Raw genomic sequence first — 17,891 nt, 5'->3', positions numbered from 1 at the left:
ACGAGGAAAGGGGGAGATGGACACCGATATTGGACGGGGGGGGGGGGGGGAAGGGGAAGGAGATTGTCAGAGAGAGGACGGAAATGGACAGAGAGAGGTGAGAGGAGTAGATGGGCGATGGGCAGAGGGGGAACGAGCAGATGGACGGAGAGAGGGGGAAGGGCTGATAGACAGAGAGAGGGGTAGGGGGAGAAGCACAGAGATGGGCAGGAGGAGGTGGGCAGAGGGAGGTGAAACGACGAGATGGACTAATAGAAAATTGGAATAAATACATACCCGAGCAACACCAGTTTCTCAGCTGATAATAAAAATTTGCCAAATCCTAAAAAAGCATACCCCCTGCTAGACAGTAGACACTGAAGGGAAATTAAAGAATAATAATTAGTACAACTGCTGCCTATCTCCTTCACTCTGCAAAAGGTACCTTCGAGGGTGAAATTTAAGGCACACAGGTAACATACAGGAGAAGGGTGTAATTGCGACTTTTAGTGACGGAGGGAAATCGGGATTATTACACTTGGATTACAACTCCTTACGTTTGAAAGATTTGGTGAACTCAATGTGTATATCATTAAGTATCAAAATACCGGGTGATCAGAAAGTCAGTATAAATTTGAAAACTTAATAAACCACGGAATAATGTAGATAGAGAGGTAAAAATTGACACTCATGCTTGGAATGACATGGGGTTTTATGAGAACAAAAAATAAAAAATAAAAAATAAAACAAAGTTCACAAAATGTCTGACAGATGGCGCTGGACAGCAAAACGTCAGTGACTGCGCATGACAATCGTGTATAAAAGGAGCTCTAATGAGAGAGAGAATCTCTCCTCTTCAAACCTACACCCTGCCTATCAATTTTGTCCATCTGGTCGCTTCCTTCCTCTCGTACCGTCCTTCCTATGTCACCCTCCACAACACCAACTCCCATATCTTTTATCCCATGGCTGGCGTCCCCCAGGGTTCTGTCCTCTCCCCTCTCCTTTATCTCTTGTATACAGATGATATGCCCAAGCCACCCCCACCAGTCCACCTTCTCCAGTATGCTGATGACACCACCTTCCTGGCTCTCTATCCTACCCTTCAACGGTCTCAACATACCCTCCAAACCCACCTTAACCAGTTCACCACTTGGTGTAACCAGTGGTTCCTCCGTCTCAACCCCTCCAAAACCCAGGCAATCATCATAGGCTGCACCACTCGTGCCTTTCGCCTCCATGATTTCTACCTCACCCTTTATGGTCGTCCCATCCAGCTCACCCCCACCCTGAAATACCTTGGCCTCACCCTCGACCGACACCCCACCTGGACCCCTCATATCCAGACCGTCCAGCAGAAAGCCCATTCCTGCCTCCGCCTTCTGAAACTCCTGTCTGGCCAGACATGGGGATTGCATCCTTCTACCATCCCCCACACCTACAAATCCCTCATCCGTCCTATCCTCTGTTATGCCAGCGTCGCCTGGATCTCCTCCCCCACCTGCTTTTACAAGGCCCTCCAAATCCTTGAACGCCATGCGCTCAGCCTTGCCTTCCGTATCCGCCTTCCTTCACCCACACGGCTCCTGTATGAACTGATCCCCTTCCCCCACCTCCTCCTGTTCCTCCAACATCTCCACATCCTTTACATTGTCTGCAGGCTTGATCCCCCCCACCCTCTGGTTTCCTCCCTCCTCTCCACCCGCCACCCGTTGCCGCGCCTCTATCGCTTTATCCCTCCCTCTCTCCACCTCCACACCCTCCATCTCCTTCATCAGGGCAATTTCCAACTCCTTCCCCTCCCGGATGATGAACTTCGCCGTGACATCTACCCTTCCTTCCAACTATAACCTGGCCTTGTTCCCCCCCCCCCTCCCCAGGGCCCCCTTTTTTCCTCTTCCTTCCTTCTCCCAGAGCGGATTTTCCTCCTTCCCCCCCCCCCCCTCCCCTGAGACCCTGCACCCCATACTTGCCTCTTTCCTTCCCACATCCCTCCCTACCTGACCCACTTCAGCGCGCCCCCCTCCCTCCCTTCTTCCGGTCTCTCTCATCTCCTTGCGCCTGGCAGATCCCCTGTTTTGATCATCATCAGTGTGCCACATCAGTGTTGTGTTCAGTGCTGTTTCTCCTGTGCGTCAAGAGGTGTGATTTTAATTGTGTGCTGCCTTGAGGTTCGCTGTCAGTGTTTGTTATGTGCTGCGCCATCTGTCGATACCTTTTATGCTCCAGTCATACTGTGCCTTGTGTTCTTTTAATTGTCGCAGTGTGTGGCTTTTTGTGTGTGCTACTTTTAAACAGTTTTAACAGTTTTTTATCTCCATTTTACGGTCACCCCGTTTTTTGTCTATTGCCTTCCATGATGTTCCCCCTTTTTTATATCTATGTTCACCATATTCTCTCCTTTGTTATTTTTAAATGTCTTCTATTGTTTCTTCTATGTCTTTCGGCTGAAGAGCAGCGCATATGCTGCTGCCAGCCTGCCCTGACGGGGAATTGAAATACAATAAAGAAAAAAAAGAAAAAGAAAAAGAGAGAGAATCAGATGCGCCAGCAGTCGCAGCATGTTGACGTTAGATGAAAAGGCGCTTTTAGTGATTATCAGAATGGGGAATGTGCTAGTTCAGCGTTACGATCCTATCGCCATAGGAAGAGGAATCGAACGAGTAAAGGTCCGTTGACAAATGCAGCTGTGGCGAGAATGATTTCGAAGTTCGAAACCACGGGTTATTTTGACGATTAGACGATAGACCCCGTAGTGGCCGACCGAGCACAAGGTGTAATGCTGCTGAGACAGTTCAGGAAGAAATGGAGACTGTAGCAGGTTCGTCTATGCACGGGGAAGTCAGCGCTCGTGCAGTCGCACGTCGCACCGGCATTCCCTACACTACTGTTTGGTTGGCTCTTAGCCGTACCCTCCGATGCTATCCGTACAAAATCCATCGGCATCACGAACTGTTACCTGGAGATTTAGTGAAGCGGAGGGCATTTGCGGCGTGGGTGATCCAGAAGATGGCGGAAGATGACGATTGATTGAGTAACGTGTTGTGGACCGACTAATCTCATTTAACGCTCCGAGGGTCTGTCAACGCCCACAACTGCAGAATTTGGGCTACCGAAAATCCTAGAACTGTCGTGGAGACTCCATTGCACGACGAGAAAGTCACGGTATGGGTTGGATTTACCACATCTACCGTTATAGGGCCTTTTTTCTTCGAGGAAATGCATGATTCTGGTTTTGTAACTGCTACCGTGACGGGTGAGAGGTACGCCGATATGTTACAGAATCGCATCATCCCCAGCGTGGCTAATAAACACCTGCTGGAACGTACGATGTTTATGCAGGATGGCGCTCCATCCCTTATTGCTAGACGCGTGAAAGATCTCTTGCGCGTGTCGTTTGGTGATGATCGTGTGGTCAGCCACCACTTTTGTCATCGACCGACATCTCTAGGGATGCTAAAAGACAACATCCGACGCCAATGGCTCACCATAACTCCGGACATGCTTTACAGTGCTGTTTACAACATTATTCCTCGACTACAGCTATTGTTGAGGAATGATGGTAACATATTGAGCATCTCCTGAGAAGAACATCATCTTCGCTTTGTCTTACTTTGTTATGCTAATTACTGCTATTCTGACCAGATGAAGCGCCATCTGCCGGACATTTTTTGAACTTTTGTATTCTTTGGTTCTAACAAAACCCCATGTCATTCCAAGCATGGGTGTCAATTGTACCTCTCTATCTTCATTATTCTGTGATTTATTCAGTTTTCAAATTTATACTGACTTTTTGATCACCCGGTATATTATTGTGTGGCACATTTGCTGAAGCAAAATCTGATCAACACATAAAGCTAACAGCTAGTTCAAACTTTTGAACTGCATAAAAACAACTGATATGAGGCAAACAGCATGGAAATGGTGTAAGAAGCTGACTGTCCACGTGGACCTATATATAAACTGAATTAGCGATCAACCGTTATGTAAGTTTCATTAAAAGATTATAACGTGTGGTTACCATTTAATTACGTAGTTTGGCATAACTATGAATGTCACTGAAGTAAGATATTCGTTCAACTGAAAGGATCTCGCGTTACATCAGACTCATAATAATCATATATTCGGAAGCCACATACCGTGATTTTCGTTCTTTTGGTGGGATAGAAACAACTGTGTGAGGTTGCTAGCCTTGTTGATGGTCTACAACACCAGGTCAAATCCGTTACAGTTCAGACGAGAGTGAACGTTCATTTTGATGATACGGAGTTTATTACACACGACACTTGTCCTCTCTTGTCTAGCTCAAAACTTAACTCCCTTTTTAATTTATATAATGATGTGGCAGTTTACATTCAAACTTACTTGTATTATAGTACGGATCTTGTAGTTCTTGGTTTTTGTATGCGATTTCATTTCAGTGTTTTACTAACATACGAATCAAATCCGGAATGTAATGGCGATTCGATCACAGAAAATTTACGCTTAATTAGAGAAAGTTTATATTTACCGTTTTATTTCTCTACGAACATACTTCACATTTCCACGTAATCGTCTTTCACTTCCAACAAGAGAAGTAACATAACTAAAATGGATAAAAACGAATAAAAATGATTTTGCAATTCGAAGACGTGTCCTTCTATCTGTCAAAGTTTGCATTTGTGTGTAATCGATGTACACACAGAAGCTTGCTAAATATACAACACCACGTAACAGACTAGTATAACGACTATCGGATTTGCATAAATGAGCTCTTATTTGGCAAAAAGCTTAACACTTGCTTCAAAAAGTATATGCTAAGACATGCTTACGGAGCCATATTCCACAAAACAGAAGGTGCTGTGTTGTCGTACTTCCTGCGATTATTCGTTATCGAAGTGCTAATGTGGAGTTTGAGTGAAGTGACAGAAACACAGAGGTCAGAACTAGATGCACAGGTGACAAGGCCAACAAGCGCACGTGTTACATCATTCTCGGTGTGTCGTACAGGAAAAGACACGGTGATCACGTTATTCAGCGCTTTGCGAGGTTTGCCAATCATTTTCGCGGCACATCCATCCTACTATATATGGACAAGTCGGTTTTTAGCATTGTTGTCGAAAAATTCGAAAAGTATTTGAATGATTTACTTCATATTTTCACATGATACTCTAATGAATCGACGGATGGACCTAGGCTATATATTCTTAATACACGTAATATACAAATACATATGTAATGTATAAGGAGGGAACGTCGTTATGAAAAGTTGAGAAAAGCTTTTATCTGAAGCACTTCAATTTTTACGTGTTACTTTAATGAACTTTCGGACGGACATAGGCTATACATTATTTAAATATGCATAATATATAAATATGTATACAATATATGATGGGGGAAACGTTGCTTCCTAAAGTCTCGAAAAGTTTCTGACTACTTTGTTTCAAATTTTTACACGATACTCTAATGACCATTCAGAGAGCTATACTATACATTTTCCTTAAACTGTAATGTATATGTTTTCTGTTAAAATGGACTCCAAGGAAAAAAATGCTGTGTTATGAAAATGTGCGGTTTCAGTTTTTTTTTTCAACTAATACACTGTCTTCTTTTGCATGAAAGTTACGTGCAAGATTTTCTACGTTTTCTTTAAGTCCTTCAGTTTTATCGAGAACCACCTACTTAATAGGTTCTTAATTTTTGTTAGTCTCCTCAATTTTTTGATCATCTACAAATGCTCTCTTGAACTATAATATTTTTGCGCCTTCTTTCATGTCCTTTGGGTCGAGTGGTTCTCCGACGTAAGTTTAACAAATTTCAAAATTGAACCAGCCAACAAATGGCCCTTCAAAAACCTGACCGCAATTTACTTGTTTATTTATTTATTTACTTATTTTGTGCTCCATTTGGGCGACATCGCTGTGTGTGTGTTCTAAACCAAATTTCTGTATAAATTAATATAATAATTTTTTTTACTTTTAATCAGTAAGAACTCTCTACGTAAAAACATATACATATCAGAATTAATTACATTGAAATTGTTACACGCAATATACAGTATGCCTAGTACCGTACGGCTTGAGCATGCTAGATCACATCCCCAGGGGATTAGTAGGCCCTTCGTCGACCATTTCTGGGCGGAAATTTCAGAGGGCGGAGAATACATGAATTCTCCGCCCTGCGAACTTTCCTCCCCACCAGAAATCTACGAACTCTCCGCCTCGTACCTGCGTCCATTGTGTCCCGTCCTACATGCAGCGGACCGTCCTAATCACCTTGCTCTACCTGTTCGCTGGACTCGGCCAAACCGAACTCCGCCCGCACAGTTCCGTCTGCCTGTTAGTATCCCTCTAATTTTCGTAGACTTCACATCGTGCCACTTGGATATTACCATCTCAGTAGTTGTGATATGGAAGTTTCAACGGCAATTCGTGGTAAGCCTAGTTGCCACTATGAAGGTTATTCTTACACAGTGAACAAAACGAAGGAAGATGGGACTGTGATTTGGCGCTGTTCGAAACAGAAAGAGAAGCATTGCCGAGGAAAGCTTAAAACCAAGAATTCTACAGTGCTCTTTCAGCACGAGCATCAATGTAGAGCTCCGCGTGACGCAAGGTTGAAAGTACTGAGGACTCGGAACCAGGCAAAGAAGAGGGCACGAGAGGAAAATACGTCTATTTCCAAAATCTATTCAGAGGATCTAATCGAGGGTACGACTTTGTGACAGAAATGCCAGAACAGCGAATAACGAAGAGAACGTATTACAAGCAAAGGGCAAAGTCGCAGTACAGGATCTTGGACTCAATCGCAAATATAAAGAAAATGAAATAAGACAACAAATTCGCATGTGTGCTATGCTGGCATTTCTACGGCCTGAAGATGTATGTGATGGCTGGCTGCAGATACACTCACAGGCACCGGATTTTCCTAGGCTTTCTGACTTTTTCGGCTATTTTGTAGAGAGATGGTTGGAAAATGAAGAACATCCTATCAGCCTTTGGAGTTGCTACAAACGGCTCTATCGAACAACTAACTCTGTAAAGGGCTGGCACGACAAAATTATTAATATGCTTTCCAAACCAAATCCTAAAATTAGTGATGTAATTACTTGCCTGAAAACGGAAGCAGAAAATTCAACTTGCGCGTTAATGAGAACAGAACTGATGTTGGAAGGTAAAAGAAAGAAAACAGTGTACATAAACGGGATGTACGGCTGGAGAAACTACTGAAAAAGTACGAGGGGTATGGTGAGGTAAGGGGTTTGCTTGAAGGTTATTCCTACCTTCAAAAACTAAATTATATATATATATATATATATATATATATATATATATATATATATATATATAAAACAAAGATGATGTAACTTGCCAATGGATGGTACGTTGATGGAGACACTAACAAACACACACACAAAATTCAAGCCTTCGCAACCCACGGTTGCTTCATCAGGAAAGAGGGAAAGACGAAAGGATGTGGGTTTTAAGGGAAAGGGTAAGGGGTCATTCCAATCCCGGGAGTGGAATGACTTACCTTATGGGGAAAAAGGGACAGGTATACACTCGCACACACACACATATCCATCCGCACATATACAGACACAAGCAGACATGTGTAAAGGCAAAGAGTTTGGGCAGAGATGTCAGTCGAGGCGGAAGTACAGAGGCAAAGATGTTGTTGAATGACGGGTGAGGTATGAGCGGCGGCAACTTGAAATTAGCAGAGGTTGAGGCCTGGTGGGTAACAGGAAGAGAGGATATATTGAAGGGCAAGTTCCCATCTCTGGAGTTCTGATAGGTTGGTGTTAGTGGGAAGTATCCAGATAACCCGGACGGTGTAACACTGTGCCAAGATGTGCTGGCCGTGCACCAAGGCATGTTTACCCACAGGGTGATCCTCATTACCAACAAACACTGTCTGTCTGTGTCCGTTCATGCGAATGGACGGTTTTTTGCTGGTCATTCCCACATAGAAAGCTTCACAGTGTAGGCAGGTCAGCTGGTAAATCAAATGGGTGCTTTCACACATGGCTCTGCCTTTGATCGTGTACACCTTCCGGGTTACAGGACTGGAGTAGGTGGTGGTGGGAGGGTGCATGGGACAGATTTTACACCGGGGGCTGTTACAAGGGTAGGAGCCAGAGGGTAGGGAAGGTGGTTTTGGGATTTCATAGGGGTGAACCAAGACGTTACGAGAATTAGGTGGACGGCAGAAAGACACTCTTGGTGGAGTGGGGAGGATTTCATGAAGGATGGATCTCATTTCAAGGCAGGATTTGAAGAAGTCGTATCCCTGCTGGAGAGCCACATTCACACAGTCTGATCCAGTCCCAGAAAGTATCCTGTCACAAGTGGGGCACTTTTGGGGTTCTTCTATGGGAGGTTCTAGGTTTGAGGGGATGAGGAAGTGGCTCTGGTTACTTGCTACTGTACCAGGGTAGTTGCGAGATGCGAAAGTTATTTTCAGGTTACTGGTGTAATGGTTCAGGGATTCAGGAATGGAGCAGATTCGTTTGCCACGAAGACCTAGGCTGTAGGGAAGGGACCGTTTGATATGGAATGGGTGGCAGCTGTCATAATGGAGGTACTGTTGCTTGTTGGTGGGTTTGATGTGGACGGATGTGTGAAACTGGCCATTGGACAGATGGAGGTCAATGTCAAGGAAAGTGGCATGGTATTTGGAGTAGGATCAGGTGAATCTGATGGAGTTGAGGTTGGAGAGGAAACTCTGGAGTACTTCTTCACTGTGAGTCCAGATCATGAAGATGTCATCAATAAATCTGTACCAAACTTTGGGTTGGCAGGCCTGGGTAACCAAGAAGGCTTCCTCTAAGCGACCCATAAATAGGTTGCCGTTCGAGGGGGCCATCCTGGTACCCATGGCTGTTCCCTTTAATTGTTGGTATGTCTGGCCTTCGAATGTGAAGAAGTTGTGAGTCACAACTTCAGACTGACGTTTACGCAGTGGTTGAGCTATGTATTTTGGAATCAAACGTGGACTTCTGTCATTCTCATCAATTACCATGCTCACAAAATCCTTTATTTATTTACTAATTCAGATAGAACCATTCTTCCGTTTGAGGTGCTGTCTAGGTAAGGTATTTACAGTTAGACTTGTTCCTAAGGTTTTAAGGTTTAAAAATTCAACTACGCTTGAAACTTTTAACAAATTTGTATGTGTTGTTCAAACTCATGTCTGTGGTAAAGAGACTACAACAAAATTAGTACAAACTGTTATTTTTAGTTGAATGTGCCATCCAAGTTTTAAAAACATTCTCACGCTGTGGCTGATATAGAAGGAGTCAGACGTTAACTGTTAGTTAACGCTTTTTTTTATCTCATTATCTGTTAAACAAAAACGAATGAGTAATGTTTGTTTTTAAATTTTTTGTCACTTACCACTTTGAAGATTCAACTGTTAGATTTTCAAGACAGTCAAAGGTCACTGACAGATACCAAAAAAGAAAATATTACTACTACTTTCATTGGATTCTTCTTCATGTGCTCTTTCTTCAACTAATACACTGTCATACTTTGCATGACAGTTATGTGCAAGATTTTATCAAGAACCACCTACTTAATAGGTTCTTAATTTTTGTTAGTCTCGTCAAATTTTTGATTCTCTACAAATGCTCTCTTCAACTATAATATTTTTGCGCCTTCTTTCATGTCCTTTGTGTCGAGTGCTTCTCCGACGTAAGTTTAACAAATTTCAGCATTGAACCAGCCAACAAATGGCCCTTCAAAAATCTGGCCGCAATTTACTTGTTTATTTATTTATTTACTTATTTTGTGCTCCATTTGGGCAACATTGCTGTGTGTGTGCTATAAACCAAATTTCTGCATAAATTAATAGAATCATTTTCTTTTTTTGCTTTTAATCAGTAAGAACTCTCTACGTAAAAACATATACATATCAGAATTAATTACATTGAAATTGTTACACGCAATATACAGTATGCCTAGTACCGTACGGCTTGAGCATGCTAGATCACATCCCCAGGGGATTAGTAGGCCCTTCCTCGACCATTTCTGGGCGGAAATTTCGCAGGGCGGAAAATTCACAGGGCGGAGGATATATGACACCGTTTCAACTACGAAAGGGGGGGGGGGCGCTTGTAAACTACTAGACAAACTTTTTTCTCCAGTGTATATAATCTTTCTCCTTATACGTATTTTCAAACAAAAATTCTACACACAACAGTGCGATGCTTTATTTTATTTCTCGCCATCATTTTTACAGAATACAGGAAAGCTGTATTTACGGCTTATGATTAGAATACTACTACGGAACCTGAATAGTCCGAAAGTTAGTAATCCTATCCATTCACAGACTAAAATATTGCGAAATGCCGTCACTGAAGGTGCATGCTTCTCATATGCACACATCAAAAAAAACTTTTTGCATCGCCTCGGTTCAGAGAGCGCCGGAACCTGTACAGAAAGCTGGAATAGAGATCAACATAAACATCATTTCCGCCCTTTTTATTGCTCATGAAAACCACACATTGCATGTTGTACCACCATACAGCGAGACCTTCAGAGGTGGTGCTCCAGACTGCTGTACACACCTGTACCTCTAATATCCAGTAACACGGCTTCTTGCATTGATGTATGCCTGTATTCGTCGTGGCATACTATCCGCAAGTTCATCAAGGCACTGTTGGTCCAGGTTGTCCCACTCCTCAACGGCGATTCGGCGCATATCCCTCCGAGTGGTTGGTGGGTCACGTCGTCCATAAACAGCCCTTTTCAATCTATCCCAGGCATATTCGATACGGGTTATGTCTGGTGAACATGCTGGCCACTCTAGTCGAGCGATGTCGTCATCCTGAAGGAAGTCATTCGTAAGATGTGCATGATGGGGGCGCGAATTGTCGTCCATGAAGACTAATGCCTCGCCAATATGCTGTCGATGTGGTTGCACTATCGGTCGGAGGATGGCTTTCATGTATCGTACAGCCATTACGGCGCCTTCCATGACCACCAGCGGCGTACGTCAGCCCCACATAATGCCACCCCAAAATAGCAGGGAACCTCCACCTTGCTGCACTCGCTGGACAGTGTGTTAAGGCGTTCAGCCTGACCGGGTTACCTCCAAACACGTCTCCGATGATTGTCTGGTTGAAGGCATATGCGACACTCATCGGTGAAGAGAACGTGATGCCAATCTTGAGCGGTTCATTCGGGATGTTGTTGGACCCATCTGTACCGCGCTGCATGGTGTCGCGGTTGCAAAGATGGACCTCGCCATGGACCTTGGGAGTGAAGTTGCACATCATGCAGCCTATTGCGCAAAGTTTGAGTTGTAACACGTCGTCCTGTGGCAGCACTAAAAGCATTATTCAACGTGGTGGCGTTGCTGTCAGGATTCCTCCGAGCCATAGTCCGTAGGTAGCGGTCATCAACTGCAGTAGTAACCCTTGGGCGGCCTGAGCGAGGCATGTCATCGACAGTTCCTGTCTCTTTGTACCTCCACCATGTCGAACAATATCGTTCTGGTTCACTCCGAGACGCCTAGACACTTCCCTTGTTGACCAGATCGAACCGGCATGGTTGAACGACAGACTACACGAGCTGTGGACCTCCTTCCCGGTGGAATGACTGGAACTGATCGGCTGTCGGACCCGTTCTGCCTAATACGCGCTGCTCATGCATGGTTGTTTACATCTTTGGGCGGGTTTAGTGACATCTCTGAACAGTCAAAGGGACTGTGTCTGTGATACAATATCCATTGTCAACGTCTATCTTCAGGAGTTCTGGGAACTGGGGCGATGCAAAACTGTTTTTGATGTGTGTTTATCAGATAAAGAGGTGTTTGGATACTGAAGTTGCTTAAAGTGAACAGGTAAATTGGCTGGGACTATCGACATACTACGGGGAATCAAGGTTTTGTTTGTAGTAACAATAAACAGAAATGGTAAGTGGCCGCGGTGGGGTATGGGGGGGATGAAGTGAACATAGAGAAGAGGAATTAGGAGATGGACAGAAAGAGGGAAAGGAGGAGGACATGGTGGAAGAGAGGGGAAAGAGGGTCAGAGAGGAGAGGGGGGAGGAGTTTAGGATGTACATTCAATTCCCAAGCATTTTTAGCAATTGCGACACTTTGCCAGGTTTGCTACCTTCTTACAATTTCAAGGGTGCTTCGCTACGAGATTTGGACTCAAAATGTATTTCCATTGTTGGAAAATATGTAGGCTTGTAAAATAGGTGTTTTTTTTCTCTGTGGATTTCTGCTAATTTTTTTATTACGGTAAAGATAGTAAAAATGCATTGACATAGTCTCATGGTTTGCAGTTTGCTGTATCCTTGATCTCTGCAAAGGTGCGAAGGAAATGTCTCAATCTCATCTACCACAAGGCCAGGAAGAAAGGGCATTTGACGGTAAGTACGACGGTTGTTGACAAAAAATGTTTTTTAACTATGATGGAGGTGTCATGCTAAGATATGTGGAGGTCTTATGATGACACAGTCTGACCATTTGTGTAAAAGTTGTATTCTGATTGTGTTTTCGCACAACTGATACTATAATTCAGTTTTTCATTGGTTCACGCATATAAAAAATTAACAGTATTTTGATTGAGTAGAATTATAATATTAGAGGTAATTGCACGAAACTGCTCTATTGTAACCGAAGGGACGAATTTTAGTTTCTTAACTTCACCTTCAACAGATTTACAGTCTTCAGTCCTGCGACGGGTTTGATGCAGCTCTCCATGCTACTCTATCCTGTGCAAGCTTCTTCATCTCCCAGTACTTACTGCAACCTACATCCTTCTGAATCTGCTTAGTGTATTCATCTCTTGGTCTCCCTCTACGATTTTTACCATCCACGCTGCCCTCCAATGCTAAATTTGTGATCCCTTGATGCCTCAGAACATGTCTTTCCAACCGGTCCCTTTTTCTCGTCAAGTTGTGCCACAAACTCCTCTTCTCTCCAATTCTATTCAATACGTCCTCATTAGTTATGTGATCTACCCATCTAATCTTCAGCATTCTTCTGTAGCACCACATTTCGAAAGCTTCTCTTCTCTTCTTGTCCAAACTAGTTATCGTCCATGTTTCACTTCCATACATGGCTACACTCCATACAAATACTTTCAGAAACGACTTCCTGACATTTAAATCTATATTCGATGTTAACAAATTTTTCTTCTTCAGAAACGCTTTCCTTGCCATTGCCAGTCTGCATTTTATATCCTCTCTACTTCGACCATCATCAGTTATTTTGCTCCCCAAATAGCAAAACTCCTTTACTACTTTAAGTGTCTCATTTCCTAATCTAATTCCCTTTTGTTGATGTTCATCTTATACCCTCCTTTCAAGACACTGTCCATTCCATTCAACTGCTCTTTCAAGATCTTTGCTGTCTCTGGCAGAATTAGAATGTCGTCGGCGAACCTCAAAGTTTTTATTTCTTCTCCATGGGTTTTAATACCTACTCCGAACTTTTCTTTTGTTTCCTTTATTGCTTTCTCAATATACATATTGAATAACATCGGGGATAGGCTACAACCCTGTCTCACTCCTTCCCAACCACTGCTTCCATTTCATACGCCTCGTACTGTTATAACTACCATCTGCTTTCTGTAAACATTGTAAATTGCCTTTCGCTCCCGGTATCTACCAGTTTTTCCATTCGTCTGTAAGGAATTCGCGTTAGTATTTTGCAGCTGTGACTTATTAAACTGATAGTTCGGTAATTTTCACATCTGTCAACACCTGCTTTCTTTGGGATTGGAATGATTATATTCTTCTTGAAGTCTGAGGGTATTTCGCCTGTCTCATATATCTTGCTCACCAGATGGTAGAGTTTTGTCAGGACTGGCTCTCCCAAGGCCGTCAGTAGTTCCAATGGAATGTTGTCTACTCCCGGGGCCTTGTTTCGACTCAGGTCTTTCAGTGCTCTGGCAAACTCTTCACGCAGTATCGTATCTCCCACTTCATCTGCATCTACATCCTCTTCCATTTCCATAATATTGTCCTCAAGTACATCTCATTTTTGAGACGTTTGTATTCCATTTTGCCTGCTTCATTTACTAAGTTTTCATATTTTCTCTTTTCATCAAGTAAATTCAATATCTCTTCTGTTACCCAAGGATTTCTACTAGCACTCGTCTTTTTATCTACTTGATCCTCTGTTGCCTTCACTACTTCATCCCTCAGAGCTACCCATTCTTCTTCTACTGTATTTCTTTCCCCCATTCCTGTCAATTGTTCCATTATGCTCTCCCTGAAACTCTGTACAACCTCTGGTTCTTTCAGTTTATCCAGGTCCCATCTTCTTAAATTCCCACCTTTTTGCAGTTTCTTCAGTTTTAATCTACAGTTCATAACCAATAGATTGTGGTCAGAGTCCACATCTGCCCCTGGAAATGTATTACAATTTAAAACCTGGTTCCTAAATCTCTGTCTTACCATTATATAATCTATCTGATACCTCCTAGTTTCTCCAGGACTCTTCCATGTATACAACTTTCTTTTATGATTCTTGAACCAAGTGTTAGCTATGATTAACTTATGCTCTGTGCAAAATTCTTCCAGACGGCTTCCTCTTTCATTTCTCTCCTCCAATCCATATTCACTCACTATGTTTCCTTCTCTCCCTTTTCCTACTCTCGAATTCCAGTCACCCATGACTATTAAATTTTCGTCTCCCTTCACTACCTGAATAATTTCTTTTATCTTATCATACATTTCATCAATTTCTTCATCATCTGCAGAGCTAGTTTTTCATATAAACTTGTACTACTGTAGTAGGCATGGCCTTCGTGTCTATCTTGGCCACAATAATGCGTTCACTATGCTGTTGGTAGTAGCTTACCCGCACACCTATTTTTTTATTCATTATTAAACCTACTCCTGCATTACCCCTATTTGATTTTGTATTTATAACCCTGTATTCGCCTGACCAAAAGTCTTGTTCCTCCTGCCACCAAACTTCACTAATTCCCACTATATCTAACTTCAACCTACCCATTTGCCTTAAATTACAAGCATATAATAAAGAATACAAAAATTATATATTTTTGCTTATATTACCGAAGGTAATGATAAAATTAATAGTTTAAACCGAAACATTTGAACAAATTCATTGCAATTTATATTTGGGAAGGGTGGAATGTTAACTGTAGTATATGATAGCTAACACTAAAACCAGCATTGAAAGCGTACACGAAGTGTTTTATGCCCTGCACGACGTCATAAAGTTCAAATATACATATAGCAAGGCAAAGACGGGCATCTGTCCATCACTTAGACTGCACTTTTAACATACGCAGCACGAAGGAATTTCGAGAGGAAACTTACAAAGTATTTGGTGTAATGAAGGCTCATGTCACTCCAGATCTTACGTGATCTGGGATGTCACTAAGGGATGGCGAATGCTCTATAATTAATTTAAGATTCCTAACATTATAGCAAAGCTAAATGCTAGGAACATTAAGTGGACTGATAATGTAATTAGATTACACGTATACATGAGTAAGAAGGAAGAAAACAATGAGGACAGCTGATTTTTTAGTAATCTCGAAAAGAAGGTAAGATTTTTGAAAATTACGAATTGGAGAGACAATTGGAGTAACAGACGAGTCTGTCTAACCATTGTTGCGTCAATAACAATTGGCCTTATATAGCTTGTAATTACGTCAAAATAATAATATAATGATAACATTAATAGTATAATATCAAAATATTTGACTGTTCTGTAAGAGTGAAAAGTGCATGGACACATTCAATCACATACTCAGATACGACCAGAATAACAGCTGCAATATCACTAAAGTCATCGACCTGAAAATATGCATTACCTTTGACAGCTATGAAGCCCTTTGTTAGCTCACATAAAATCCGACTCCTAAATGTCGAAGAAGAAACACAACTTATCATGTATACCCGTCGGTTGCCTAGATATTCCTACTGCTTTAGTACGGTTCTAAGGATCAATCTTGAAGCGCAGTTTCCTGAACTTAATTAACACGAGTGGTCTGTCGATGACATTCGCAGTAATTACCGCAATGGGAACTCTTTTTAACTTACCTACGCGACTCGTAGACTGAGAGTCTGAAAAAACTTACCTTAGACGAAGTTCAAAGACATCAAATACATTCGGCGTAGTATGCTCAAGAGATGGGAGGTGTAGGATGATATGGCTTTTAATTTATTTTGCGGTGGAGGGGAAGAGAGGAATATTGCACTACAGCTGTGCAAATCGATCGCCATTAACCTTGATATATTACAAAATAGCAACTGTGCACTGTATACCGTTACAATTAACACAAGTCGTCAATACGTGAAACCATACACATGTGAGACCACCCACCACGGGAGTGGTGCATAGGCAACGGAAAAAGCATGCGAAGTTCAGAAGAACGCGAAATCCCGAAGATTGGCGAAAATTTACAGAAGCGCGAAATTTGGCACGGACTTCAATGCGAGATGCCTTTAATAGGTTCCACAACGAAACATTGTCTCGAAATTTGGTAGAAAATCCGAAGAAATTCTGGTCGTATGTAAAGTACACAAGCGGCAAGACGCAGTCAATACCTTCGCTGCGCAGTGCCGATGGTACTGTTACCGACGACTGTGCCGCTAAAGCGGAGTTATTGAACGCAGTTTTCCGAAATTCCTTCACCAGGGAAGACGAATGGAATATGCCAGAATTTGAAACACGGACAGCTGCCACCATGAGTTTCTTAGAAGTAGATACCTTAGGGGTTGCGAAGAAACTCAAATCGCTTGATACGGGCAAGTCTTCAGGTCCAGATTGTATACCGATTAGGTTCCTTTCAGATTACGCTGATACAATAGCTCCCTACTTAGCAATCACATACAACCCCTCGCTCACCGATAGATCTGTACCTACAGATTGGAAAATTGCGCAGGTCGCACCAGTGTTTAAGAAGGGTAGTAGGAGTAATCCATCTAACTACAGACCTATATCATTGACGTCGGTTTGCAGTAGCGTTTTGGAGCATATACTGTATTCAAACATTATGAATCACCTCGAAGGGATAGGCAATCAGCACGGTTTCAGAAAACATCGTTCTTGTGCAACGCAGCTAGCTCTTTATTCGCACGAAGTAATGGCTGCTATCGACAGGGGATCTCAAGTTGATTCCGTATTCCTAGATTCCCGGAATGCTTTTGACACCGTTCCTCACAAGCGACTTCTAATCAAGCTGCGGGCCTATGGGGTATCGTCTCAGTTGTGCGACTGGATTCGTGATTTCCTGTCAGGAAGGTGGCAGTTCGTAGTAACAGAGGGAAAGTCATCGAGTAAAACTGAAGTGATATCAGGTGTTCCCCAGGGAAGCGTCCTGGGACCTCTGCTGTTCCTGATCTATATAAATGACCTGGGTGGCAATCTGAACGGTTCTCTTAGGTTGTTCGCAGATAATGCTGTGATTTACCGTCTACTAAGGTCATCCGAAGACCAGTATCAGTTACAAAGCGATTTAGAAAAGATTGCTGTATAGTGTGGCAGGTGGCAGTGACGCTAAATAACGGAAAGTATGAGGTGATCCACATGAGTTCCAAAAGAAATTCGTTGGAATTCGATTACTCGATAAATAGTACAATTCTCAAGACTGTCAACTAAGTACCTGGGTGAAAAAATTACGAACAACTTCAGTTGGAAAGACCACATAGATAATATTGTGGGGAAGGCGAGCCAAAGGTTGCGTTTCATTGGCAGGACACTTAGAAGATGCAACAAGTCCACTAAAGAGACAGCTTACACTACACTCGTTCGTCCTCTGTTAGAATATTGCTGCGCGGTGTGGGATCCTTACCAGGTGGGATTGACGGAGGACATCGAAAGGGTGCAAAAAAGGGCAGCTCGTTTTGTATTATCGCGTAATAGGGGAGAGAGTGTGGCAGATACGATACGCGAGTTGGGATGGAAGTCATTAAAGCAAAGACGTTTTTCGTCGC

General features: G+C 42.7%; 1 protein-coding gene across 2 annotated transcripts in view; it reads left to right on the top strand.

The window, feature by feature from the left end:
- LOC124551144 overlaps positions 1-17,891 on the top strand; it is a 94,359-nt gene that overhangs the window by 56,987 nt on the left and 19,481 nt on the right. For both annotated transcript variants that reach the window (XM_047126108.1, XM_047126107.1), the window contains one exon: positions 12,255-12,341. In XM_047126108.1, the coding sequence (XP_046982064.1) occupies positions 12,255-12,341 (87 nt within the window). The remainder of the gene's footprint in view (positions 1-12,254; positions 12,342-17,891) is intronic.

Source organism: Schistocerca americana, chromosome 9 (genome assembly GCF_021461395.2).
Source record: "Schistocerca americana isolate TAMUIC-IGC-003095 chromosome 9, iqSchAmer2.1, whole genome shotgun sequence".
Taxonomy (NCBI): Eukaryota; Metazoa; Arthropoda; class Insecta; order Orthoptera; family Acrididae; genus Schistocerca; species Schistocerca americana.
The sequence above is the reverse complement of the archived record's forward strand: the minus strand, read 5'-3'. Positions and strand labels throughout refer to the sequence as shown.